This window comes from Clarias gariepinus, chromosome 2 (assembly GCF_024256425.1).
Source record: "Clarias gariepinus isolate MV-2021 ecotype Netherlands chromosome 2, CGAR_prim_01v2, whole genome shotgun sequence".
Taxonomy (NCBI): domain Eukaryota; kingdom Metazoa; phylum Chordata; class Actinopteri; order Siluriformes; family Clariidae; genus Clarias; species Clarias gariepinus.
In genome coordinates, this window is record NC_071101.1 from 26,642,892 (window position 1) to 26,670,602 (window position 27,711).

Sequence of the window (27,711 nt, forward strand, 5' to 3'; positions counted from 1 at the left end):
TCTTGTGAATTGTGTTTTTGGCACTCAGAATCTGACTGGTATTTGGAAAGATATGATTGCACACGACACTGTATCACCTCTAGTGGAGAATAAAAAAAATAGTGTTGACATTCAAAGTTGTACATTGCATACTATATTATTTTTATGGATGTTTGCTTTGGTTGTCAATATGATCCATGCTCAGTATTAAACCTAGAATTATTTTGCAATATTAATAATAAGTCATCCTAGATACTGTTTTAGTCATTCTTCTGCAGTTTTACTTCAAATATGAAATCTTACAGTCTAAACCAGCATTCAGAGTTCAAGTAAATTTCTTAAAGACAATTTTGTATATTTTTATGAAGCTAATGTCCGGGGTTGCGGGCGTCAATACACAGGTTGAACACTAGATGGCAGTGTATAATTAGACACCAAATACAATGCCGCACTCCGATATACATGTATATATTATATCCATTTTTTTATTATCTTTATTTTTTTTATCTAGATTATTGATTATTGACAACTAAATTACGGTGGGGATAAAATTATCAATGAGTTTTTACATCTACGTGCGTACAAGTTACAGTTCAGGTGCAGAATGAGTCAGCACTCTGATTTTCCATTAATATTCACATCACTTTGAATGTAACCAGGTACATTGCATGCAATTTCTCTAACATCCACAAGAGCCTCTAAAAATCACTGATAAATGAATCTCCTTAGTGCTTCATGGACATCACTATGTTGTTACATTTGATGATCTTTATCATAAAACGGATGTGCTTTATCATTGCCATAATTAGCAGAAGGAAAGTGTGCTTGTTCACAAACTGCAGTGTCAGGATGACATGGATCAGATGGCCAATTTGTATGCAAATAAAGTAAGGCTTAGCTTTGCCTGCACAGAACTGCTGTCCCCCCCCAACACCCAGAGGAAGGAAGTTGGTATCAGTAAAATTCTCACAAAGAATAAGAATAGGGTAAGCAAATAAACCAGTATTTTGTGTGTGTTACATTAGAAATTTTTTTAATGAATCCATGATAACTTTTATTGTTTCCAAGCTTGTATCTCATTCCTCAGCGCAGTATGTGGAGTGTAAGCAAAATTTTCAAGTACATCAGCTCAGCAGAGGTGTAGGAGTGGGAGGTATAACTTGATCCAGCACTAGGGTGTCGGTGTATATAAAGTGGACAATGTTATCTCTATCCTCTAGTGAAGCAACGTCAGAAGCATAATGCTCTACAACAGATCCAAATGCCTCAATAAAGCCCCAAAATCTAAAAGAGAATATTACTTCTTAATGACATGACCTTCATACATGCTCTCTATATCTACCGATGCAAACTATGCCAAAATCCTATAGTAACATACAGTATGGAAGAATGTCCATGTCTCACTTAAAGTGATCAAGTATAAAGACAATGGAAAATGGTCATGGCACAAAAAAGTATTTGTGGTGTGTCCTCCTCCCCCCAATACAAAAAAGGTTATGATGAATTTAGGAGTATGATTAAATAATGATTATGGTTATTTTTGTTAAACTGATAAACAGATAAATACAAAAATTTCCACCTTAGTGTATTTTTATTATCAAGGTATTTACATACGTAAACTGATGCTGGCAAGGAAAACTCAAAGTGACACAATCTGATGCAAATGACCTTTTTCACTTGACCTTCTTGATAGTCATTCCAAAAGAATAACACTTAAATGTCTAAAGAGATGGCAAACAGAAAACAATAAAACAATGTGGCAAAAGTACCTCATGCTACTATACATTTGTCATAAAAATAATAAATCCATATTCCATGTATAATCCCACATACATGCATACAGACTCTCACACATAATTAATCACATAACTTAATTATCTACACAGAGTACTTGTTATTAGTACTGATAAATAGGCTAATACTAAAAAAGCTAGATAAGTGTCTAGGACTGTGTTTCATTGTTAGATTTCATTTTCCCGTGTACATATATTGATGAAAATGCCAAGACTTGAGGTAGTGTAAAAAGTATCAATACTACAATGTCCACATGCTTAACAAATGCAAAATATTTTTAAAAAACAGCTGTTAACTGTGAGTCTTCAAATGCTGACCTTTCTCACAGACAAACAAACAAATGCTTACAAATAGGTATGATTCTGTATATATAGAACTCAAAATGAAGATTTGTTTAACATACAAAAATGAAACTTACTGGGTAATAAGTTAAAAGAGTAATAGTTATGGACTGAAATTTTGTTGCTCCCAGATTAAATATTTCAAGTCTTGCAGGTTTCAGATCATGTTCAGTACAGTGGGCATTACAACACTTCTGCATAATCAGGAACAAGAAACAACGCTTTAAAGGAACATCTGGAAATTCTAAGTCATTTCTTATCAGTATGTCAAAAAATGTTTTTGCAAAAATTTCTGATTGGGCCAAAGTTATGTTTTCTTTACAAATAGATATTAAATACTATTGTTACTGAAATAACGGCATGCAAAATGCGGAATATGCTCATTCATCACTTATTCATCTTCAGTCAATGCTTTATCCTGGTCCAAGTTGTGGTGGATTTCAATCCTATCCTGGGAACACTGGATGCATGATGGAAATGCACCAAGGACAGGATTACCCAGTCCATTACAGTGTAATGCATTTACAGTACCATAAAGCAATCACAATGCAGGCTTACAGTTGCAGTTCAAGCTTTGGCATTAAATGGGCTTATATCACAACATCTTATTAATATGAAATCATTCTTTATATTTTATTTGATTCTTTACATTTTATTTGCTAAGAAGAAAGCTGCAATGTACAAATCTCTGTACAGGTACAAAATCAAGCATACAGTTTTATTGCTTAAGTACCACACATGTACACATACAAAGCACATAGAAAATGATTGCAATACATTCTTTATCTTATCTCTTTTGCAGTGGAAGTGAGGGGATCGTTCCCTGGTCGTTCAAGCTCTAAGGCAGTGCTGTTTAAAAAGGAAAGGCCATAGACACTGAGCAGTGTGCCTTGGTTAACAAGGAAGTATAGCTAGGGGAAGGTCTAGTGAAATGGTCAGTGCATGTGTGCTAATGAACATGACTATGTGGATGTGTATATGTGTTTGTATCTCAAACCTGATAAGTGAAATCTTTAGCAACTGTTATTTCACAATGACAAATTATATATATGTATATATATATTTAGCAAGAAGTATATTTGCATCTCTTCCCCAGCATATTTTATCTGAGGATCACCCATAACCCTGTTATTATTGTACTGCTTAAGTGTTTTGTTTTGTTTTTTAGTTTGTTTTGTTTCTGTCTTTTTTTCTTTTTTTTCTTAATTTTTTTTTGGAAACTGCTTTTTGTTGCATATCCCTACATAATATTATCATCATTAGTATTGCAAAATTGCTAAAGGAACTTGGAAGACAATGTCAAATATTATACTTATTCACCACCCAGTCACAAACCCACAATGACATAATCTCTCATTCAATCATCAGACACTTATCTATTCTTTCATTTGGCATTATAATTTGAGAAGTAGTCATTGCAATGTTACAAATACAGGTAGACAAACATCTTCTTAATCATAAAAGTTATTTTCTTGTATATACTGTTAATCAATAAAAACATGGTCTGTACAATAGATGAGTATAATCCATTCTCATAAGTTTGATGGGAGTTTGGGGTTTATGCTTGGTGTTCCTGGAATGGAACTGCCTCGAGACCCAGGACCACCAGAAGATCCAGTCTGGGCCTGGGATACTTTGGAAGTCTGTCTTGACAGGGCAACATGGCCAGGTATTGAACTATAGGGTTTGGTAACAGGGGTTGGGAAAGAAGTATGGCTGAACCCAGACAATGATACCAGATGTGACTGATCTGGGACCTGTGGGCCTTGCCTTACTAGTTTGGGTCTCTCAAATGGTCGCTGGGAAGGAAGTGATATGGAAATAGTACTGACGTCCTGAGAAGGCAGATCAACCAGAGACCCCACCCTCTCTTGTGACTGGGAAGGTAAAGGACAAAGGGTCTGAGGGGACAGTAAAGAGCTTTGAGATCCTGAGGTACTTGAGGGATTGCTATTTATAGGTGTCCGCTTCCTCTGCACCATAGGACTCTGGAATGTAGGGCTCCTAGCTGGTGGGGTGTTACAAGGGGAAGCATTTCCAGAGCCATAATGAGCAAGTGAAGCCAGAGCAGAGGGTTCATGGGAGAGCTGAAGGAGATGATCACTACTTTGAGGATCCTGAGTCTGGGGATTTGAAACTGTTGGCTCTAAGGGATTTGCAGAGAAAAGTGGGGATCCAGTAGAAGGGGAATGAGTGGTTGTCTTAACTGATTTGCTCACCTCCTGGCTGCGCTGAACTTGAAGAGGTTTGGGCAGAGTGGACTGCAGTTGTGTCAGTATAGGGCTAATGGAGTGAGCTATCAAAGGAGTTAGGGTGGAAGCAGAGGGAATTGCAAATTGAGCCAGGTCTCTTCCTACTGCTCTTTGTTGAAAGAAGCCAGGCAGTGAAGCAGTAATACTGGAAAAGGAAGCATGCGGAAGCTGAGGTTGGGGATGGAGCTGAGCCACACTAGCGAATCCAGATCCACAGCTGCTGACAGGTCTTTGGGAAAAGGTGGAGGCCTCACTAATACTGGATGTGATGGTGGTGATAGTGGTTGTTGTAGAAGATGGCAAAGAACTGGAGGCAGAAGGCAAAGGGGGTGAGGAAGATGTTGCAGAACTCTTTGCTCTCAATGAATCCAAAATAGGGGTCTCCACTCCAGAGCCAAGCTGAGAACTTCCTCCAGATGATGAGCTACCCAAGGCAGTAACACCAGAAACCACAGGGAACCTTTTAAAATGACCTGCTGGATCTTTTAGTGACCCTAACATGGGTACCGGAGGCCGGAAAAGTGTATGGGGCAGATGTGGGTGGCGTGTAAGGGCAATAGCCACCGAGGTAGTGGCTGCAGCTGCTTGGAGTGGAGCCTGGATCAGAGGAGCCCAGATAACTGGAGTGTGTGACGATGGAGCTGGGGTTGGGTGAAGACCTGGTGAGGGGGTCTGCATTAGGTGAGCACAGTGAGCCATGTCCCTGTCATGCTGTACAATCTGTTGGATAATTTCATTCTCCTGAAAGTTCAGCACACCTGAGTTGAGATCACGCTGCACCTTGTGCTGGAGAACAGAGTTTCGCTTTCCTATAACGATAAAGCAGCAATAAAAAGTATGGAATACTTAGAACAAAGTTACATTACACCACTTTAAATATTGTCCTTATTATTACAATCCTGTCTGAATTTGTTATTGTGAATATCTATTATACATTTTATACATTTTTGTTTCATGATGTTCTCTAATGCAATATTAGCAGGTATGGCTGAAACTAATCCAAAACGGCATCCAAAATATCACATTGATGTTGCTTTGTTACTTTTTTTTTTTTTTGTATTTTCTACTTTATTTTGCAGTTACATATGTATGAAGCAAAAGTCAGGAGCACAAGTTTGTTTTAAGCAAATTAACCAATTGCTAATGAACAAATCAAGCAAACAAATTCTACCCCCAACAGTCTGTGTTTAACTGGGCCGACCATTGCTAACTACAGATGAATTAAACCTCACATGAATGACAGTTCTCACCAATGCGGTCTAGACGATCAAGTGCTACTGTCTCAAAAGCCCGACGCATCATTGGATACTCTTCTAACACTTCATTAAAGTTGTCCACAGATAGAGAGTACAAACGACAATATGTTTCTGCTCTCACACTTGCTGTTCTTCTGCCCCGGGTCAGCAAACAGATCTCTGTACACATTATTAAGATCTGGATTAACATCAACATCATGGCACATCTGCATTTGAGGATTAAAATCGCAAGATATTAAAAACAATAACAATTAAACGACTAATTTAGCTATTGCTATACCATAATCCACCATAATAAGATAAGATAAAATAAGTTAAGATCGGTCTTTATTAATCCCAAAAGGAAATTGTTTATCCAGTGGCTGCATATTTAAAAAGATACAAATACAATAGAAAAATGTGTACAATAAGAATAATGTGTCCATTTACAATTTCAGGTGAAAGTTCAGAGCTCAGGTATGTTACAAATTGTATCTTAAATTAAGTTCCTAAAATAATTGGCATACAAGGTATGTCAATTTTAGGATAGAAGGGAAGATGAAAAAAGGCCTGAGCATTACAGACCTACCAGCTTCAACAGTGCAATTGAGTGCTTAAAACATGGAAAACATGTATAAGTCACTTATATGCAATTTATAAAGCCTATTTAAGTAAATGTAAAAAGTAAACAAAAACGTGCACAGTACACCGCATCTTACTAGTCGTGATGTTTATGACTGGAACAAGCTGAACATTTACGAGCCAAAATATGAGACCATAAATAAAGGGCCTGTGGCACTTCATCACCCTGGAGCCAATGTGGAGTGGGGATGTTTGGATAAGATACAGCAGCAGAAATGGCCTAAGGGATACACACACATACACACACACACACACACACACACATACACACAGTCTCTCCCTGTCTCTCTCCATCTGTCACGGCCACAGTCATAAACAACAATAGGACAAGAGACACTCGATCAGAGCTCACATACTGACTATCACACACAAGTAGAGAGAGAAAGACACGAGAAAAAAAAAGACAGAAACAAAGCTGAGACTGAGGGGAGGAATAGTAGAGGACCAAACTAGATTTGATATTGATGTGAATTGATATTTTTTTGCTCGTATAAATCTACAGATTATTGATTTTCAAGAAAAGAATACTATAAATACGGCTACGATACATTTTTAACAGGTGGGCCAGAATTAGTCAGAAATTTTAATAGGATTTATTTCCTCACTATCTGTGAGGCATCAATTTTGTAAGATAGCCAAAGAAGAATGCTACATTAACATGTAATTATTTAACATAATAACTATTTATTTTAATGATAAAATAAAGTCATTCACCGAAGACAAGGAAAAAGTCTATCGGTATTTCTTAATATAATTTATTCACAATAAAAAATATATCCAAACTGTATTATGTTAATTTGTGATCGTGTACAAGGGGCGCCGGACAAACGAGTATCTATGTAGACACGTAAATTTTTGAAAAGCATGTGATTTAAGGCTAAGCTCTAATTTTATTTTTAAAAATAATTCTTGGGGCGCAGCACTGTGCGCCCCAAACTCTCCCACTTCTGCTCTTAGCGAATCAATATTGTTTTTAAACATTTGGGCTCATGTGATTGGACCATTCTCAACAAGTCTTATTAACGGTCAGCAGATTGTTAGTTAATTTATTTAAAAGTGACTGACGTAGAAGACAGCTAAATATGAGAGAAAATTTTGTAATTTCTTTGCTACTATACTCCTTTGCAAGGCGATCGGACAAAGAAAGAAAAAAGTTAAAGAGCTGATCTTCTAATTAAGCAGCAGTCAAGTGACCACAGCCGAGCTTACACTCTGTGCTTCTCCAGCACTTCTTATGGCTATCTACAGGCGATTATTAAAAGTTTAATTTCAATTTTGTTTGCGCCTACCTAAAACAATTTTGCAACAGCTACCACTGCTGCCAAGTATTGCTCCTTTAAATTCCATTTACAGCCAACAACTAACTAACTAAATAACCAACTGATCTTATTGACTGATTAAAACATGATATTTAGGTAAAACATTAAAACAGGTAATTTCTTGAAGGACAGATTAAGACAATCAGAAATAATAAGATAAGATGAATAAATGCAGTAAAACGCCTGATAAAAAAGTCTTCACACCATCCTACATCAGCCCTCTTTTATTTTCCTTTCACTTCTCTGTTACCCTATTATTTGAAAGTCGTTGTAAAGTCCCACTGAGTGACAGTCAAGGAAAATTAATTTCCTGAATGGCTAACGGATGGCGGGTGAGGAATTTCCCAAGGCTCCTGAAATGTGCTCATTCACAAGCCTTGATACCCAAGAGGATCAGCTGATAACACTGTTGAAACAGTGCTTGTCTGCACGTTTAAGCTTATTATAAATACTGCAGCTAAAAGCAGCCACCGCTAACTTAAAATTGTTATGCATTATATGCAATAAAAGGCCAATTCTTTTGTTTTTCTATACACTGAAGACATTTAGAAATTTTAAGTTTTATTTCATTATTTTAACATCTAGATATTTTCAACAAGTTGCAACACAGAAACTCAAGAGCACCTAATTTTTTAGATGACAAGAATAGGAAAAGATAATTAAAGTAATTAACACTTAATATTAGTTTTGTCTGGTTTCTGCCTTTAGTCTGCGCTTCATGGCGTGAAATTCATATTCAAGTAGTTTAAGTTCTGGTGATTGACATGGCCAGTTTAAAATCTTTAACTTGACCTGGAGCTTATCCCAGGAGACTTAGGGCATGAGGCTGGTTACACCCTGGACACAATGCCAATCCATTGCAGGGCACACATTCACACATTCACACATCCATTTACACACTATCCGCAATTTAGGAACGCCAATTAGACTAATTTGCATATCTTTGGACAGCGGAAGGAAACTGGAGCACCTAGTGGAAACCTACCAAGCTCGGAGAGAACATGCAAACTCCATGCACACAGAGGAAGGGGAAATCGAACCAGGCGGGGAATCAATCCCTCGACTCTGGAGGTGCAACACAGTGCTTACCACTAAGCCACCATGCCGCCTCAAATGTCTTCGGTGTATATCAAAAACAATAGAATTGGCCATGCTAATCCAATGGGACAAGAATGTATATATACAGTTGTTGTTGGTCTTTCGGCTGCTCCCGGCAAGGGGTCGCCCCAGCGGAATACCCAGTCCGCACTACAACTTGGCACAGGTTTTATTCCAGATGCCCTTCCTGATGCAACCGTCCCATTTTATCCGGGCTTGGGACCCCCTAATTTAAAAACAATACTAGTAATGTCTTCACGGGTCATTTATCTGTGCCCCTAATGAGTCCATGGTGAGAATAACATTAATGTCTTTCTATGTACCACATTTCATATGGTCATTCAAGCACTATATATGATATCATAACACCGTGCTCCTTGAATGTGTAAAAATGTATTTTGTTAAACATACATACATAAAACAAGTCTAATACATTGCTAACAGTTTGCAACTTCATAGTTTTCAAATTATGTGTAAAAAACCCACATAGAAATCTGGAAGCTATGTCATAAAAAAATGAATGAAATAAATGTCAAGCAGGCTGTAAAACCTGTCAGGCGTGTGAGGACCATGCAGTCTGTGAAAAGGTTGGTCAATCAGTGCAACATTAACTATTAGTATGTGTCAGTTATCCCATGTATGCAGTATAGTGTATTGATCTGTGTCTGTGACATGACGTGGTCAGTGGCTTGATATGCACTTTGTTACCTAAAGGGCTACAGTATGAATTATAGAAGTGATGTTATAGGTTTCGATGTTTTTATCTGAGTGGAGGTGTTTTGCAACACTGCATAGGCAAGATATTCTCAGTCTGATCTGGCAACCTTGGCAGCAGGACTTCAGATGTCGAGTGACTCACAAGCTAGCAAGGTTCCGATTTCAGCATTAACTGAGACAATACACAAAAAAGAAGGACAAAGTTGTTTTGCAACACAACCAAGCAAAACCACTTGCCAAGGCATTTGAAGTGCAGGGCCGTCCCAAGATTTCTCTTCTAATGTTTTCAAACTGCGCTGGCTCTACATGTGCCACCTGTCATTTAGTGGAATTTGCTGTACAGTCATGCGGTTTTTACTCTGGACTTAAAGCAAGCCAGTCAGCTCTGTGAGTTGTGTTATTTTAATAAGCACCAGTTGAATGCTTCAGTGGCTGTTAATTTGGTGAATTTCCCCTGGGACACTGGGTCATGGTGACAGGTTTAGTGCCTGTAACAATTTATATGTTTTTATTTTGTTGTGTGTCACTCACTTTAGTCACTAAAATAACTAGCCACACTAACTCGACAACATGCTTTTTTAAAAACTGTATTTCAAACATGTGCCCTATATATAGAAAAATACAAGGGAGTGTGTAGGCAAGTGTTTTAGTGACATACAGTATTTGTGTTAAACAGCCTTCCAAAGGTTTTCTGTGGATGTTCAGAGCCCATTCATTATGTCTCTGCTGATGTTTCCAACCAAAGCAGATGCAGCAGCAAAACATGCAGAGAAACCAAATAACCAGTTTTTTTTAGCTAACAATTCCTTTGCTGAGCTTGGAATGTTGACTGAATCTTGCTCGGCTTTATGTAAACACCGGCAGAACTAGATGTAACAGTAAGTGTCATGTCTGGCTGTTCTGTGTTGAAATTTGCTATATACTGTAGTTATGCTGTCGTGTACACGTGTCATAAGCTACATGAAGGGCTGAGTGGAGCCAAGCAGGGAGAGGGAGAGGGAGGGATGGAGTCGATAGATTTAAAATTCTTTGCTACTGCCAGTTTGATTCTCTGAAGTAACACAATCAATGACGTTTTTGATTGGATAGTTATTACCATTAATATTACAATTTTAAAATAAACTGTAATAAAAGTATATATATATATATATATATATATATATATATATATATATATATATATAAATACTTTTATTACAGTTTATTTATATAAACTATATATATATATAATATATATATATATATATATATATATATATATATATATATATATATATATATTAAATGTATCCAACAAATTAAATTCCAACAGACTTTTATCACCATACCATATGTTTAGTGATTTAAGACTGCTGCTCCACAGTCCTGGGTTTGAGCATGGGTAAGTACCTATGCAGTTGCCCCTAGGTGTGACTGAGTGTGTGACTAAGTTTGTGACTGAGTGTGTATGTGCGCATAGTGCCCTGCGATTGACTGGTGTCCAAATGTCCAATTCTTCTACCTTGCACACAGCATTGCTTGAATAGGCTTTGTATGCCCTGAGTCCCTGATCAGGTTAAAGTAGTTATTGAAAGTGGGGGTTTTCATCCCTAAACTCAATAACTTCTGCAAGGGATGAAAGAAAAATGATAGAGAAAGAGGAGGTGTGAATCTAGCAGCATCTTACTGTTAAGGTATAAATACAACTTACATTATTTTCTGCTGTATACTACTGTACAATCTTGTGCTGTTTTTATAGGCAGGCAGCCAAGTGAATTTGACTGACTTCATAATGGTTAGATTCTGACAAACTGGCAGCGAAGACAAATAAATATAATTCAGACCATCACACATTTTCTCACCTGCAACTGCAAAGGCTTAAACACAAGTGCTTAATTATAACAGTATAGACAAGACATAACTGAAACCCCCCAGCTTCAACACCTCTACAAAAGAAAGACATATAATTTTTTTAAAAACCTGTCAACTCTAAAAATGACAAAATAATAAGTGTCATATATAGGATATATAGTAGTGAACACTATATGACACAATTTCTCATACTATGTCTTACTAAAATATCATCTACATTCTCGAAAAGTACATACTGGTTATAAAGGTTTTCACATGGAATATGTAGCTCTGCTTTTATTTAACTTATCTACAGTTTCACACTTGATTTTGCTGCCATAAGATCTTTCCCTTTTTTTTTTTTGCTTTTTGCCACCATATACTGTAAGTGATCTATGACCGGTTAGTTAGCAATAGCATGAATGTCTGCTTACCTCCAAAGTAAGACCCATCTGAAATTTTTGTCTCTTTACTGCCCTTGGTCAGAACTGTTAAGACTCCATGTTGAATGAAATACATTTTCTTTCCTATGGTGCCTTCCCGAATGATATAGTCTCCTGGCTGGAAGACTTCAAAGCGTAACTTGGTAAGCATGGACGTTACGAAGTTGGGATCCGCATTTGCAAACAAAGGCATGGTGGCCACAAGCTTTCGACAGTTGAAACTGATTATTTCCTTCATGCACAAAGAGTAAGGAAAGGGAAAGGAAAAGTGGAAAGGGACACATTTGAAATAGTTTATTAATTGTCATTAAGATTACAAACAGGTTGTTAGTGAGACGCATGTTAAGAAAGATTTAAGACTAACCTCTCGGAGTGGCTCATTTAGCTCTCCAAGTATGCTCTCCTCATCAAACATCTTGCCCTGATAACGGTGCTCGTAGTAGTCGTGGATCCTTTGGCGCATGTCAGCTGGAAGCTTGTGGAATGACATGTACTGCTCCACTTGTTTATACTGTAGGGATTGTAGCCCAAACAAAATGCTAGTGTCAATAAAACAGCATCTGACTGGATCAAATTAATCTTAAAATAGACAGCACTGTAGTGCAGTGGGTAGTTTCACGATCACACAGCTCACTTATAACATAAATTAATATAAAATAAATTTAAATAAAAAAGGCAAAAGATGCTACACAGTTTAAAACTGCATTACATACCGTGACCGCTGACTAATCCTTAATAAAAGTAACAGGTTATGAAAATGTAGGAGGCAAGCTAGAAGTGTATATGGTTTAATCACAATGGTAATGTTTTTATACCAACAACCATATTTTACTTCATTATGTTGTCTGCATGCTTGTTAAACTTTTAAAGCACTTAGTGCAAAGAGGTTGTTTTTACAATTGCATATTTATTTATTCTTTGAACAGGAGAGATTGTTTTCAGGCATAAAATATTCCTGCCCTCCTCTGCACGGAAATCTTCCTCCTCATTCAGCTCTTCTCTTCTAGTCATTTTATCACTTTCCTGCCTACAGACTCAAAAAAAAAAAACATTTTCTTTTTCTTGTCTTTCCTACCCCCTCTTTCTGTTTCATAAGCTTCTTCGACAAGGTGCATCCACCCCCGATGACTGTTCTCTCCTTCTATTCTCATGAACTCCTCCTGACTGCAGTGGTTCCACTGTGCCCTTCACTTCACGCTAATGCTGCATGCTGCTATGTCAGTTGTGTCAGCTTTAACTACTGCTGCATGCTGCCTAGCTGCCTCGTTCTGTACTGCTGCTGATATTTTAAAATTAATATGATCATCTTCAAGGACACAAGACAAAGCCAGCAGGGATGACTTGAGACAACAGGAAATAATGTCAGACGGTGCAGTTGAGCCGGACTCTTGAGACCACATGGGGGTAGTAAAGCCACATACAAAACTGTCAGGATAAAGTAGGCTAAGTATGACTCACAGCATCAGAAAGAAAAAAAAAACATGTGTCATTGGAATTTGTCCTTATCAGTACTAGGAGTAATGCTGTTGTCAGCAGGTTGCTGCTAATAACAGTGTCATTAATGAAACCTATCTAATCAAAGAATGAAAAGCATGGATAAAATAAATAATTAAATAAACACTTAATTTCATTTAACCTTAGAAATTTCTTGAACCTTGAACCGTATTTTAACTCTTGCAGCTCTCTTTCACCTTTTCTTAAGCTTTGCAACCAGAATTGAAGCCGATCAAGGTGGCTATCGTTATATAAGAGGTTTCTTTGGGTTCTGCATAATGCAAAATAAAAAAATCCTCACCACACACAATAATATGCTGTGATCCTTCTCAAATCCTGTTTTATAGAACAGCATGGTCTATCGGGTATATCCACAAGGAAGCTGCCGCTTCATCAATAAAGCTATCCTGTGTCAACAAGGTATGTTGCCATAGCAACTGCCAGGGGCCAGAATTGACTCAAGTCTTTGCTGAGGTCAAAGCCCCTGTGTCTCCATCTTATTAAAATGGCAACAGTTCAATTAACACTCAAAAAGTGCTTGCTGTAGAAGACAAAATAGTGTGAGTTGAACACAGAGGAGAGGAAGTGTTTTATTAAAACACTTGCAATAATATGAACCACTTTTTATTTATTTATTAGCTACACCTTTTATGTCAACATATGGGTAACTAGATAATGATGGCTTTAATGACAAAAACATAATACAGTATGTTACTTGCATTATTATTATTAGTAGTAAAAGTAGTATTAGATTTTTTTAATTCAATTAGATACACAATATGGTGTTTATGATATTATACAGTATAATGAAAAGTTCAGTGATAATGTATGATTTTCCCCTTTGGGTCATTGATTGGATTTAATATGCAAAGAGAAAACATATATCATCGGCAAAGTAATAAAAAATATTTTATTATTAAATATTTTTTGTGCAGCTCCACTTTGCTGCTAATATATGTATTATTTAAAACCTCTATAGTGTTGTAATGTCTCTCTGTAGCTCAATTCTTTGTTTTTAAATCTAATATCGAATATGGACTTTTTGGAAACCCTGAATGCAACATAAAATCTATTATAAATAAGTGTGTGTGTCTGTGTGTGCGTGCACGTATGCGTGTGTGTGCACATGCACAGCAACATTAAGTATTATTGCCAATCAGAAATAACTTTCTCCAATGTTTTGTTATCTGTGTCACTCAGGTCTAATCAAAGGAACCCCAGTGCCATCATGTTAAATGCAAATAAAAATATAGATCAGCATTGTTGTTATTTTGAAATCATTAAAGAAGTAGCAAAATTAAACAAAGTAACGAACAAAGAGTCTTTTATTCAGGCATGAGGCATAAATATAAGGCCATACCTTAGCTATATGTTTTTGATATTTGCACCGGTTTATTGCACATATATTTGGCTTGTTGCTATGTTTTAGGACCGATACACTTAAAGTGCTGTGAAAAAGTATTTTTGCATTTTTGTCAAAATTAAATGATTGAGATAATTTAAGATCTAAATATTACACAAAGACAACAATAGTGATTTCATTTACTACAGGCAAAAGCTGTCCAAACCTGCCTGTTCCTATGTGAAAAGTAATTGCTCCTAAACCTGGTTGTGCCATCCTTATTGGCAACAACTGCAAGCAAGTATTTGTGATAACTGGTAATGAGTCTTTCAAATTGCTGTGAAGGGACTTTGGCCTCTCTTCTTTTCATAATTGTTTTTATTTGGCCACACTGGAGGGTTTTCAAGCATTTGCGGCCTGTTCAAGGTAATCTCAATCGGATTTAAGTCCAGACTTTGACTAGGCCACTCCTAAAACAATTTTTTTGAGCCATACAGCAGTAAAATTGCTTGTGTGTTTCAGCTCATTATCCTTCTGCATAACCCAAGTGTGCTTGAGTTTCAGGTCATTAACTGATGGCCAGATGTTCTTCTTTACTCAGCTTTACAGTGGTGTGAAAAACTATTTGCCCCCTTCCTGATTTCTTATTCTTTTGCATGTTTGTCACACTTAAATGTTTCTGCTCATCAAAAACCGTTAACTATTAGTCAAAGATAACATAATTGAACACAAAATGCAGTTTTTAAATGAAGGTTTACGTGATTAAGGGAGAAAAAAAAAAAACCAAATCTACATGGCCCTGTGTAAAAAAAGTGATTGCCCCCCTTGTTAAAAAATAACCTAACTGTGGTTTATCACACCTGAGTTCAATTTCTGTAGTCACCCCCAGGCCTGATTACTGCCACACCTGTTTCAATCAAGAAATCACTTAAATAGGAACTACCTGACACAGAGAAGTAGACCAAAGCACCTCAAAAACTAGACATCATGCCAAGATCCAAAGAAATTCAAGAAACAAATGAGAACAAAAGTAATTGAGATCTATCAGTCTGGTAAAGGTTATAAAGCCATTTCTAAAGCTTTGGGACTCCAGCGAACCACAGTGAGAGCCATTATCCACAAATGGCAAAAACATGGAACAGTGGTGAACCTTCCCAGGAGTGGCCGGCCGACCAAAATTACCCCAAGAGCGCAGAGACAACTCATCTAAGAGGCCACAAAAGACCCCAGGACAACATCTAAAGAACTGCAGGCCTCACTTGCCTAAATAAAGGTCAGTGTTCACGACTCCACCATAAGAAAGAGACTGAGCAAAAATGGCCTGCATGGCAGATTTTCAAGGCGCAAACCACTTTTAAGCAAAAAGAACATTAAGGCTCGTCTCAATTTGCTTAAAAAACATCTCAATGTTTGCCAAGACTTTTGGGAAAATACTTTGTGGACCGACGAGACAAAAGTTGAACTTTTTGGAAGGTGCGTGTCCCGTTACATCTGGCGTAAAAGTAACACAGCATTTCAGAAAAAGAACATCATACCAGTAAAATATAGTGGTGGTAGTGTGATGGTCTGGGGTTGTTTTGCTGCTTCAGGACCTGGAAGGCTTGCTGTGATAGATGAAACCATGAATTCTACTGTCTACCAAAAAATCCTGAAGGAGAATTTCCGGCCATCTGTTCGTCTACTCAAGCTGAAGCGATCTTGGGTGCTGCAGCAGGACAATGACCCAAAACACACCAGCAAATCCACCTCTGAATGGCTGAAGAAAAACAAAATGAAGACTTTGGAGTGGCCTAGTCAAAGTCCTGACCTGAATCCTATTGAGATGTTGTGGCATGACCTTAAAAAGGCGGTTTATGCTAGAAAACCCTCAAATAAAGCTGAATTACAACAATTCTGCAAAGATGAGTGGGCCAAAATTCCTCCAGAGCGCTGTAAAAGACCAGTTGCAAGTTATCGCAAACGCTTGATTGCAGTTATTGCTGCTAAGGGTGGCCCAACCAGTTATTAGGTTCAGAGGGCAATTACTTTTTCACACAGGGCCATGTAGGTTTGGATTTTTTTTCTCCCTAAATAATAAAAACCGTTATTTAAAAACTGCATTTTGTGTTTACTTGTGTTGTCTTTGACTAATAGTTAAATGTGTTTGATGATCAGAAACATTTAACTGTGACAAACATGCAAAAGAATAAGAAATCAGGTTTTCAAAAAAATAGTTTTTCACACCACTGTATATCATGATGTAGCAAGGGGGTGCACCTTTCTTACTATTTTTTCCCCTCAATAAATGAAATCATAATTTAAAAAATGTAGTTTGTATTTACTCGTATTATGTTCGTGTAATATTAAACTTAGTTTGATGATCTCAATCAAAGAAAAGTCAGGAAGGGGGCAAATACTTCTTAACTGCAAAAAAGAAAAGATTGCTTATGTAAGAAGACCACATGATACATATTGCAAAACCATATAATAATATTGTGATGTTTTTGTGTCACAATATATTAGATTTCAATATTTTCCACATATACCTCACACTAACCTTTTCCTGATATTGCCTTCGAGATGAGTCTAATGATTGAATAAGGGCAGTGGCATGACCCACAAACATGGCATAGCATGTGGCACCCACAATCATGCTGAGAATGGTCAGCCACACGTCTGTCATGCCCACCGGTGGGTACATGCCATATCCAATACACAGCATGTGGCTCATAGCCTTAAACAGCGCGTAGGAGTACTGCTGACCCCAAGTATCATTCTGCAGGGAAAGAGGGGGTCGGAGGAGGAGGAGAAACAGCAAGCGAAAGAAAAAGAGAGAGAGATGAGGGGGTGGGAGAGAGAAGAACACATAGTTGAGATAAGGTACACAAAGAATAAAATATAATGTATGCACATCATTTTGCATGTAAAAGACTAATCGCAGAAGCAAACCCTATGAAATAAAAAAGTGAAGTAGGAATCAACTAAAGGAAAAAAGCATTAAAGATAAGAGTTATGATCAGGGGTACATGTAAATAAACTTTCATAAAATTAAACATATTCATAAAGAGATTTATAAAGCTTTAAGAAGTATAATAGAAGAGTAGAAAGGATATAAAAATACTATGATTTTAAGTACAGAACAAATGACAGTTCTGAAATTCCTTACAGGTACATTAAGTAGTTTAGATATTTAATTGTATTGATGTTAACCAGAAAAAAAGAGAATAAGCAGAATTAACATATTATGCAGAAAATGTTCGTAACCATGTATAGCATATTATATTATTAAATTGTTACTTATAAAAAATACTTATTTTGGTATTGTATGTATGGAAACTTATGGCCCAACCTTTATTTACCTAAAGGCACAAGCTAAAAAGTGTAATGATTTTTAAAAAAATTTTATGAAAGTATATTTATCCTTTACTTGTTACTTTTAAAATCATTATTCTTAAAATATGAAGCGACTGTAGTCCACAACTACACATTTATAAAATTTAGCTTGGTTAGTGTCTTAAATTATTAGCAATTAACTGAATTCTAGTTTTTCTTGTTTTTGTACTATCTTTACAATTCTATAAGGTTACGTACAGGCACAAGAATTAATTACCCATTAATTAACATAAAATAAATTTTTGGCCCTTTAAACTGTAACAAATAGTATAGTTTATCAATCAATAAACAATATACTACAACAACCTACTATATGCAAGAAATATTACTGTGGAAGAAAAAAAAATTATGACAAATGGTTAAAATTTAGGAAGAATAATGATTAAAATTTGATGGCACAGTGATTTTACTATATCAGGAAACAAACTGATGGTAAATGCATGAATGAATAATTACATAAATACGTAATCTAATAATTAGTTTCATTAGTCTGGTCAGCTCAAATTACTGTTATGTATATGTAATAATTTTATTTACTATTAAGGTTTTAGTCAATTAATATGCATTTAACAAGGTAAACAGCAATTTTTTCCAGTTATCTAATACAGTACAGCTGATTTGACATCATGTAATTATCCACACAACATGAGCTGCATATAACGACATTAACCTAGTTGTATGTTGAAAAGTTGCAACACAAAGAAGATAGAAAATTGCAATACATTCAATGATAGTTTATGTTATTTTACTTACCACCATTTTGTTTTTGGAGACCCAGCAGTCAGCAGGAAAGTCCTGAAGCATGGGCACCAGGAACTGCAGACAGCCGTCCCAGTGGCACAGCAAAAGCATCATACCAATCAGGTTCACTATTCGCACCATTGCACTAGCCAGATCATAGGTCATATGGAAAATCTGGGGAACCAATGGGTCAGATATTGTGAGTCTGAAAGCATCTTAACTGGTATATGCTGGCATAACTGGTTTAATGGTTAAAAAAAGAAAAGAAAAAAAGTGGATAAATCAATGTATATACATATTATATATCTTAGCTTGTCTGTGAGAGATCTGTATTGTAAAGAAAAAGATTTGGTATGCCAGTGTGTGAATTCCACACAGACAGTGATGCATTACCTTCAGTCCCTTTTACATAGATTTCCTTTAGTTGGTTTTTAAGGGTTGATTGACCTCTATGGTGAAAAGCAAAATATTGCAAGTACTGCAGTGTCTTGTTTCTTCAGACTTGCTGTACCTAAATGAGTAGGATCTTTCCAGATTTACTCCTACTGCCACCCACAGCCAACTCTCAGAAAAGACTAACATGTGAAGGCAGGCAAGCACATCTTTTTAAACTGCTGCTCAGCTGCATGATACACCTAGATGTCAGCTTTGTTTACCCTTTTCCACATACATGATGTCACAGACACCCATGATTGGCTGGTATGCCTCCTTCCTACTCAGCGAACACAGATTATTTAGCTCCCTTAGCCTCTAGTGGCATCATCGAGTTTGTATAAAGCCTTTCCATAGTAGCAATTTGACAAACAATGGTGTTCGAACATAACATTTCTAATATAAACTTTTAAAAAATATAAATAATAAAAAGGGTCCTGAACTCATCTTTGGTTAGTTTTTTTTATCTTTCTGCATAGGTTCTACTAAGCAAACCCTTCTAAAATAGAGGGACTTTATAGAGATCCTTCTAGAGAAGCCTTCTAACTTTCTGTTTATTTGAGTTTGCCCTAGGTTTTAATACACAGTGCACAGAAGCACAGTGTTTTGTTATTTAGGCAGCAGCGCAGACATACCTCCTCCCACTGATGAATGTATCTGATGAGCCGGGACAGTCGCAGTAGCCTGAGCAAACTCAAAATCTTAGTAAAGCGAACAATCCTCAAAGCTCTGGCCGTTTTGTAAAAGTCTGAGTCAATCCTTGTCTCAACAATGAGGAAGATGTAATCCACAGGGATGGAGGAGATGAAGTCCACGGCAAACCAGCTGCGCAGGTACTTCACCTTTATCTGTTGTGGGTCCAGGATAATCTCTGTGCTGTCCTCCTTCACAATGCCAGTCCGGAAGTTCAGGACTAGGTCCACTAAAAAGAAGGTATCAGAGACCACGTTGAAAACAATCCAGGCTGGCGTATGTTCATCTTTGAAGAATGTGATGCCCACTGGGATAATGATCAGATTTCCTACCATCAAAAGCAGCATGATCAGGTCCCAGTAGAACCTGTATTGGACAGAGAGAGAACAAATAAACAAAATAAGGGGCTGGTTTATTCAAGCCACTGGTGGAAAACTATGCACCAGTGACTATTTTTTAGATCCAGTAAATACTGTAAATGTAAATACTTATTATAGCCATTTTTCAAATATAGAAAGTGTTTTAAATATCTTATTGTGGCATCTGTAACTGGATCAATATTTGATGTAAATGAAACATATTTAAGTCGAACATAACACCACATGCAAGACTGCCCTTGTATCATTAAAACATCTGCTGCCGGGTAAAAGTGTTATACAGAAGACAGTATAATTGCTGTACCCAGCTTTAATTAGAACACAGGCCTGCAAGATTTTAAGCTATTTCGTTTCCTCCGTTTACAATTTACAAAGTGAAAAACAAACAAGACTACTGTAGATTTAATGTCTATACTGTTGTCCAGCATGCTCATTGGACTCCACACATAATAGTAAAATAAACATGTCATCATGACATTAGAAGAGACTGTCAATTCTACTTCATACACACATTTGAAGTTTTTATTTACTAATGCTTAGTGTGATGTTCCATATGGGTACACGTTTGTATAATAAATTCTAGTCCAGTGGTGTAGTGTTGTACTTACTACACTGATCACAGATGGTTGATACACTTGATAAACTAGTGCAGATTCATGCTCAGCATTTTTAAGTTAAATTTGCAATTATTTATTTATTTTATTTTATTTTTTTACAACACTTAGTGAACAGTATTCATTTTAAGGTTAACAATATTAAATTTACTCTATATAAAATGTACAAAACTCTAATTCTACCAGGACAGTCAATCTATAATAAAATGATGAAACATTACAGAAACCTTTTAAGAAATACGAAACAATTGGATAATTATGTGTGATTGCTATTATGATTACTGCGTTCGCATTTCAAACATTTACAGTAGGATTTCTATTCAACGCTGCTTAAAAGGGCTTAAAAGAACAAAGCGCCTATACATAGTGTCACTACAGATGTCAGATTATTCTCGGTTTGCAGATTACGAAGGATTTACTACTGACATTTACCTCTGACTTGCATTTTGACAGAGGTGCTAATGGTCTCAACAGTGAATCTAAAAAAAACGTCTTAAACAGTAATTGCGCAGACAAAATCTAGGGAGAAGATCTTACAATAAAATGAGAACTTGGTGCGAAATTTTATGACTAAAGAATTTTCATCCAAACAAATGTACAGACACAATCTCTTTCACTTTTGGGTAAACCATCGAAATCATGTGATGTGCACAACATAAATGTTATTGATGGATGAAAGATGGAAGATTGCAGCTGTATAGCATGTCATGTATGCTACAGGATTTAAATTTCCCTTAAGTAAAAATAAGGTATCTAGCCTAAACCTATTCCACCATGACAATGAGCCTGTGCACAAAATGGGGTCAATGAAAATAAAACTGTGTTTTTGGCTTCTTTAGTACAGTGGGAGGATCCAAGGGTTCTCAGTGCTATGATACTCTACTGAGTTACATATAAAAGTCAAACAGTTGTGATAAAAGTAAGATATTGTATAGTGTTGTGCAGAAAAAGTAATGTATACATGCAAACAATCACATGTTTTAAAGTTAAAATGATGTAATGAACATGATTTGTTTTTGGCATCATGGTACTATATGTTAGGTGTATTATAAACTATCAAAATTTTTGTGCACAGTTTCTTTGAGTCGATAATGAATTATTTTTTTTATTATGTTTTAATTTAAGGACAATGCAAACTTGTGCTTTAATTGTGCTTTTGTTGTGAGTCATACTGGCAGCAAATTGGAACTAAGAAAAGTCTTATTGTGCACAAGTTTAATTAAAAACCTTGTTAAAGATCATGAGAAACTTTAAAAATACAAAATGTTCTCTTTACCATGCATGATCAGCATCTCCACACTTCGGTAGTTGATGACAGGTCCTTGTCATAGAAATTTAGATCTGCTGGGGAAATTGCTATGACAGTAAACATCTTTTTTCTTTGGCTTTAAAATTCTTCAAAACTCTGCTTTTTTGCCTAGATTATAGTTTCGCTTTAATAATCACAAAGAAGCAATACAATTGCCTCTTTGCGGGCTATGTAATATGGTCATTCACGGTTTTGTTTTGCCATTTAAAACTTCAAAAATAAGGATTTGTAGCAGTTTTCAAATTACATGTTTTGTTATAGAAAACCTTGCATGCCCAGCTCCAAATAGGTCACAGACTCTACTATTTCCTTGGACTGCCTTTTGCTTTGATTAAGGCCATGACATCATTTTGATAAGCTTATACAATGTCACAACATTTATTAAATGTTGCATTAACTTCTTGTATTGATTATGGGAGCATCAGATTACTGAATAAAACCTTCTCCAGCACTTCCCAAAGATTCTCATTGGGGTTAAAGTCTGGACTCTGTGGTGGCCAGTCCTTGTGTGAAAATGAGGTCTCATGCTCCCTGAACCACTCTTTCACGGTTTGAGCTTGAAGAAGCCTGGCTTCGTCATCTTCGAATATTCCCGTGCCATCAGGGAAGAAAAAATCTATTGATGGAAAAACCTGATCATTCAGCATATTCAGGCTGTCAACTGACCTCATTTTAGGCACATAACGTTGCTGATCCTAGACCTGTCCAACTGAAGCAACCCCAGGTCATAACACTGCACCCACAGTCTTGTACGGTTGCTACTATGCATGATAGATGCATCACCTCATTCTCCTCTCTTCTTCCCCTAATGCACCTATCACTCTGGAACAGTGGCGGCCGGTGGCGGCCGGTAGAGTTAGGCAGAGAAGAATACTACTTTAATATGTAATTATTTAACATAATAATTATTTATTTTAATAATAAAATTCATAAAAAAGTAATTTAGTCACAATATTCCGCTGTATTTCTTAACATAATTTATTTACCAAAAACAATTCTAAACTGTATTATGTTAATTTATGGTCATGTGCACAGGGTGCCGGACAAACGAGTGTCTATGTAGGCACGTACATTTTTGAAAAGCATGTGATTTGAGGAAAATTGTTAGTTAATGTATTAAATAGTGATTGACGTGGAAGCCAGCTAAATATGAAAAAAAAAATTGTAATTTCTTTGCTAAAATACCCCTTCGCAAGGCGATCGGACGAAGAAAGAAAAAATGTTTAAGAGGACCATATCGACCTGATCTTCTAATAAGCAGCAGTCAAGTGATTGCTTACACTCTGTGCTTTTCCAGCACTTCTTATGGCTATTTACATGCGGTTATTAAAAGTTTAATTTTATTTTGTTTGCACCCACCTAAAACTATTTTGCAACAGTGCTCTGAAAGAAGGTAAATCTGACTCATCAGACACACAAGCCTTTTTCCAATGCTCCACAGTCCATTCTTTATGCTCCCTAGCAAATTGAAGCCCTTTTTCTGATTAGTCTCATTGATAAGTGGTTTGCTTAAGGATACACAGCTGTTTACTCCCACTCCCTTGAGTTTGCATTGTGTATGTAACAATGCTCTTAATTTACTATTAAACATAGCCGTGAGTTCTACAGTTGTTGTTGTTGTTTTTACGATTTGATTCCACTAAGCATGTTTATAATGTTATATGGATGCTCATAACAAGTATATGTGATCTTCTGGCCAGAAATGTAGAGATGTTTCCATTTTTGAAAGCTACACTTGACTCACTTACTTATCATTTATATCTTGTGTACTGGAGCCTACTCCAAGGGACTTAGGACACGAGGGGGGTATACAGACTCATTCACACACTATAGACACTTTGGAAACACCATTTAGCCTAATCTGCATGTCTTTGAACTGTGGGAAGAAACCCACTAAGCACAGGAAGAACATGCAAACTCAATGCACATGAACCCGAGCCAGGAATCGAACCCAGACCCTGAAGTGGCAAGGTGCTAACCACTAAGCTCCTGTGCCACCGATGCAACAATTTTTATTATTGTTCCTACACTAGAATGATCTAGAAACACTAGAAAGTTCATGAGTGATACATAATATAAGAAAGATATTAAACATTTAATTGCAGCATTTTTTTCAAATAAAAATTTAAGGGAAAGCCATGTTACTAAAACAGTCTTCAAAGCAATCAACTATGAATCAGGCCTCCCTCTGCTCCTGCATGAATCAGCTGATGAACCATCAGTTAAATTAATGTTAAAGTCTCATAGAAAACACACACGTTTCTTAGCGATGATCGTTTATTTTCTGGTAACACTTACATCACCTCCACAGGCTATGTAAATATGTAGCTTGTTAACAGTGAGTGACTAAGGGTCCAAAGTCTAGCAAGCTTGTCTACACAATTTATATACCCAAACAAACACAAAATATATGGAAACAGTAGTGTTTTATTGTATGGCTATTTCCGGGGAAAAAAATGAGTAAAAAAAAAAAAAGAGTTAAATTTGTACTATATAGGTTTTAGGATTCCCTTGTGCGACCAGGGCAGGTCTGGCCCCTTGGGGCATGGATCCACAGGGCCTCTGATGGTGTTCTATGATGTCTGGCACCAGAAGGTTAGCATCTTTTGGGTGTATGGGTTGAAAGTTGGGGTCTTCATGGATCTGACTTGTCAGGCACATCCCATGGATGCTCAATTGGATTGGGATCTGGGGAATCTGGAGACCAGGGCAACAACCTTGTACGCTTTGCCTTTCCACTACTGTTCACGGCAGGCTGTGATGTAAAAATTAACCTGGCTGAGAATCAAACCTGGATCTTGAAGGTACAAGGCGACAGTGCTAACCCCTAAGCCACAGTGCCCCCAAACTGGAATCCATCACTGGAAATTATTTTATGTTTATTGGACATGAACAAAATCTTTCTCTATTTTTTTTTTTAAGTCTGTGTGACTTTCACTGTGATTCAAAATTTTATTAACTGGGATTATTACATTTAAATATATTTAAATATCTTTGGTAACAAAAGGCCAGTGATTTCATGTTTAGCCTTAAAATTGACTATATTCCATAATGCGCAGATCTAATTAACCAAAGAAATGACTGGGCTATATAAGAGTATATTACAATAGAGCATTATGATATAATCACTTTCAATTGGACAACCACATAACTAAACAACTAAGCTTTTGCATTAATGTAGAATTTAAGGACTCTGAAATATGGTTATGCATAGAAGAAAAAACACATTATAAATCCTAGAGATGAATCCATCTCTAAAGCCTTTGCGATAATCAGCTTTCTCTTGTTCATCTGCCAAAAATGCACTTTTACTCTCTTCAATTTTATCTAGTACTGCTGAGAATTTTATGGATCCTAATTGTCTTTGCCAATCCCCATGCCAGCACTTCTGATGAGCCCTCTTGGGAAACTGTCATCACTTGTTGCCAGCACCAGTCATCAGCTCTGTCAACCACATGTTTATCACATAGGTGAAATCCAACAACCTGTTCACACACAACACATTTTCTAGTTGTTTTAACCTGTCAACAGTCCATATATAGCTCAGGTCATTTTGTGCATTTCCTAGATAATGCAATAAGTAAATGAACTTGATTGCAAAAAGCACATCTATCTCAACATAAGATAAGGAATGTGGGGGAGACACAGAAGCAGAGTGAGAGGACTGGAACTGCATTTTTGTAAACCCCGAACATGTAGGATGAGGGTATAGCTATCATTTAAATAACTAAAGCTAAAAGTTAAGCAATTACAAGTCCATAAAATGTTACTTATTAGTTCTATTCCTAATATAGTATTAAATAAAAAAGCTTGGAAGAAATGTCCCTTTTAGACACATCAGTAGGACAATACAGCAAGATACTTAGATTCTTTGAAAACAGGTCACAAAAAGCAACCTGAAGGATCTCTTCATGCGTCCTCCCAGGTGATCCCTTACATTGTCTACAGTATAGGTCCCTACAACTAAATGATTTCTTTCTGGGTATTGTCTAGGCCATTTGTATATGTAATAATAATAATGTAAGAGAAATAAGATCATATTCAACCCATTTGAATTCAACTCTATTTCCATCAGCACGTGTGTGATGCTAAATTGTAAGCATATTAAAATATCCTGCAAAAATAAAACCATAATACTTAAACAGCGCATAAATCACAGTATCACAAGTTGGGTGGCCTGGTTTGGTTGTCTATTGGAACCATGCTAAGGTGCATTTCAATCACCTGACTGTTACAATTACCCCATACACACAAGGACAGATCCATTAAATAAATTGTGCTGTCATAATCTGTTGGCCTCTTTGCTCCTAAAAAACACCTAAGGTTTTGCTTACCCATTTTGATGGCACTGTTTATAGGAGTCATAGCCATGGTTGGAGTATCTCTACTCGAACATGCCCACAAAACATGGGAGCGAATGGGGATATGAGCATTTTCCGCTTGGTCCAAATGGAAACATCATGAATGCTTAACTCTTATCCAAGCTATTTCATCCTGTGCCAAAAAATAGTAACTTTGTTGTCAACATAGGCCTATTACTTATAAGGCGTTAATATATCTGAACAAATCTGCCACTATCTGCTGATGCTTTAGGGATTTGGTCTAACATTACTAGTCAGTCATTTATGTAGGCAGGAATTACCAATCACACTGAGGTTTTTGTTTCCAAACCACAAGTTGAAATGAAAATACCGTATGTGGTATAAAACAAAATAAGCCAACCGTCAGAAGTTAAACTCGTGTAAAGTGCAAATACCTGGAACACATCTGTCGATATTGATTTATGCAGGAACGAACAGACAGACAGGGGGTAGTGGCTGAGTGGTGGATTCGGAACACACTCCTGTGGTGAACGCTTACCTGAAGTCGCTGTACGGGTGAATGATCCACGACCCGGCCGATTTGACTCGCTCCTGTTCGCGCTCCACCGCCTTCTCGCTACCGAACATTCGAAGAGAGAACTTGTTGACTCCGGGCTGAAGCATGGCTCCCAGCTGACGGTGCACGAAGCCCGCCTGGTAGAGGCGCTCGTCGTCGGGCGCTATCTGCTCGTCGTCCTCCAACTTGATGAAAGTCGCGTTCTCCTCGGAGGCCGAGCGCTGCCTCTCCGCGCCACCAGCAGCGCCGCCGCGCGCACCCTCCTCTGCCGCTCCATCTGCCCCTGGACTCCCATCTCCTCCGCCGCCGCCGCCGTCGTCGTCGTCGTCTTCTTCCTCGGCGATGAGTCGCTTCTGCTCGTGCGCTTCTGCGTCCGCTCCGTGGCGGCTGGTGACGGACGACAGGCTCCCTTTAAACCTCCGGCAGTCGCCGTTCGCGTTGCCCCTGAGCGCACTGAGCGCGTCTGGCTCGCTGCTCGCGGCCTCTGGAGAGACTGAAGGCGCCAGCGACTTCATGAGAACGCTCTTCCTCCGCGCGTCCGCGTCGCCCTCGTCCGATTTGTGTCCGATTTGATGGGGCAGGCTGTAGAGACGCTTGCGCATGGAAGAATGCAACCTGTCCATTTTGGTTTAGCGCACGAAACGAACGGTGGGCACGAACGAGAGAACGATTCGCGGTCAGAGTACGATAAGGGCAAACGCGCGCATAGCCCTTAAGTTTCCGACGACAGACGCGTTTTTGAGCGACGCAGACGGCGGGTCACTGGTATTAACACACAAATCAGTCCAAGAGCATCCCGCTGCAGCTGT

At 37.4% G+C, this 27,711-nt stretch overlaps 1 protein-coding gene across 1 annotated transcript; it reads right to left on the bottom strand.

Moving 5' to 3' along the window:
- Nucleotides 1-1,611: 1,611 nt before the first annotated feature.
- hcn4l (hyperpolarization activated cyclic nucleotide-gated potassium channel 4l) lies at nucleotides 1,612-27,711 on the bottom strand. The gene is made up of 8 exons (XM_053484776.1): nucleotides 26,885-27,711; nucleotides 19,667-20,090; nucleotides 18,612-18,773; nucleotides 17,023-17,241; nucleotides 12,015-12,161; nucleotides 11,642-11,882; nucleotides 5,617-5,781; nucleotides 1,612-5,175 (listed from the first exon to the last, which is right to left on the bottom strand). The coding sequence occupies exons 1-8, from the start codon at nucleotides 27,523-27,525 to the stop codon at nucleotides 3,647-3,649; spliced, it is 3,528 nt and encodes a 1,175-aa protein (XP_053340751.1). The 5' UTR covers nucleotides 27,526-27,711; the 3' UTR covers nucleotides 1,612-3,646.

What these genes read in the sequence shown, in the direction of transcription:
- hcn4l (XM_053484776.1), bottom strand. Translation starts at nt 27,525, where the DNA reads ATGGACAGGTTGCATTCTTCCATGCGCAAGCGTCTCTACAGCCTGCCC. An exon ending in ACATTCATCAGTGGGAGGAG is followed by an intron (nt 18,774 to 19,666) that starts GTATGTCTGCGC and finishes TTGGTTCCCCAG; the next exon opens with ATTTTCCATATGACCTATGA. An exon ending in AGATGGGTCTTACTTTGGAG is followed by an intron (nt 5,782 to 11,641) that starts GTAAGCAGACAT and finishes TAATGTGTACAG; the next exon opens with AGATCTGTTTGCTGACCCGG.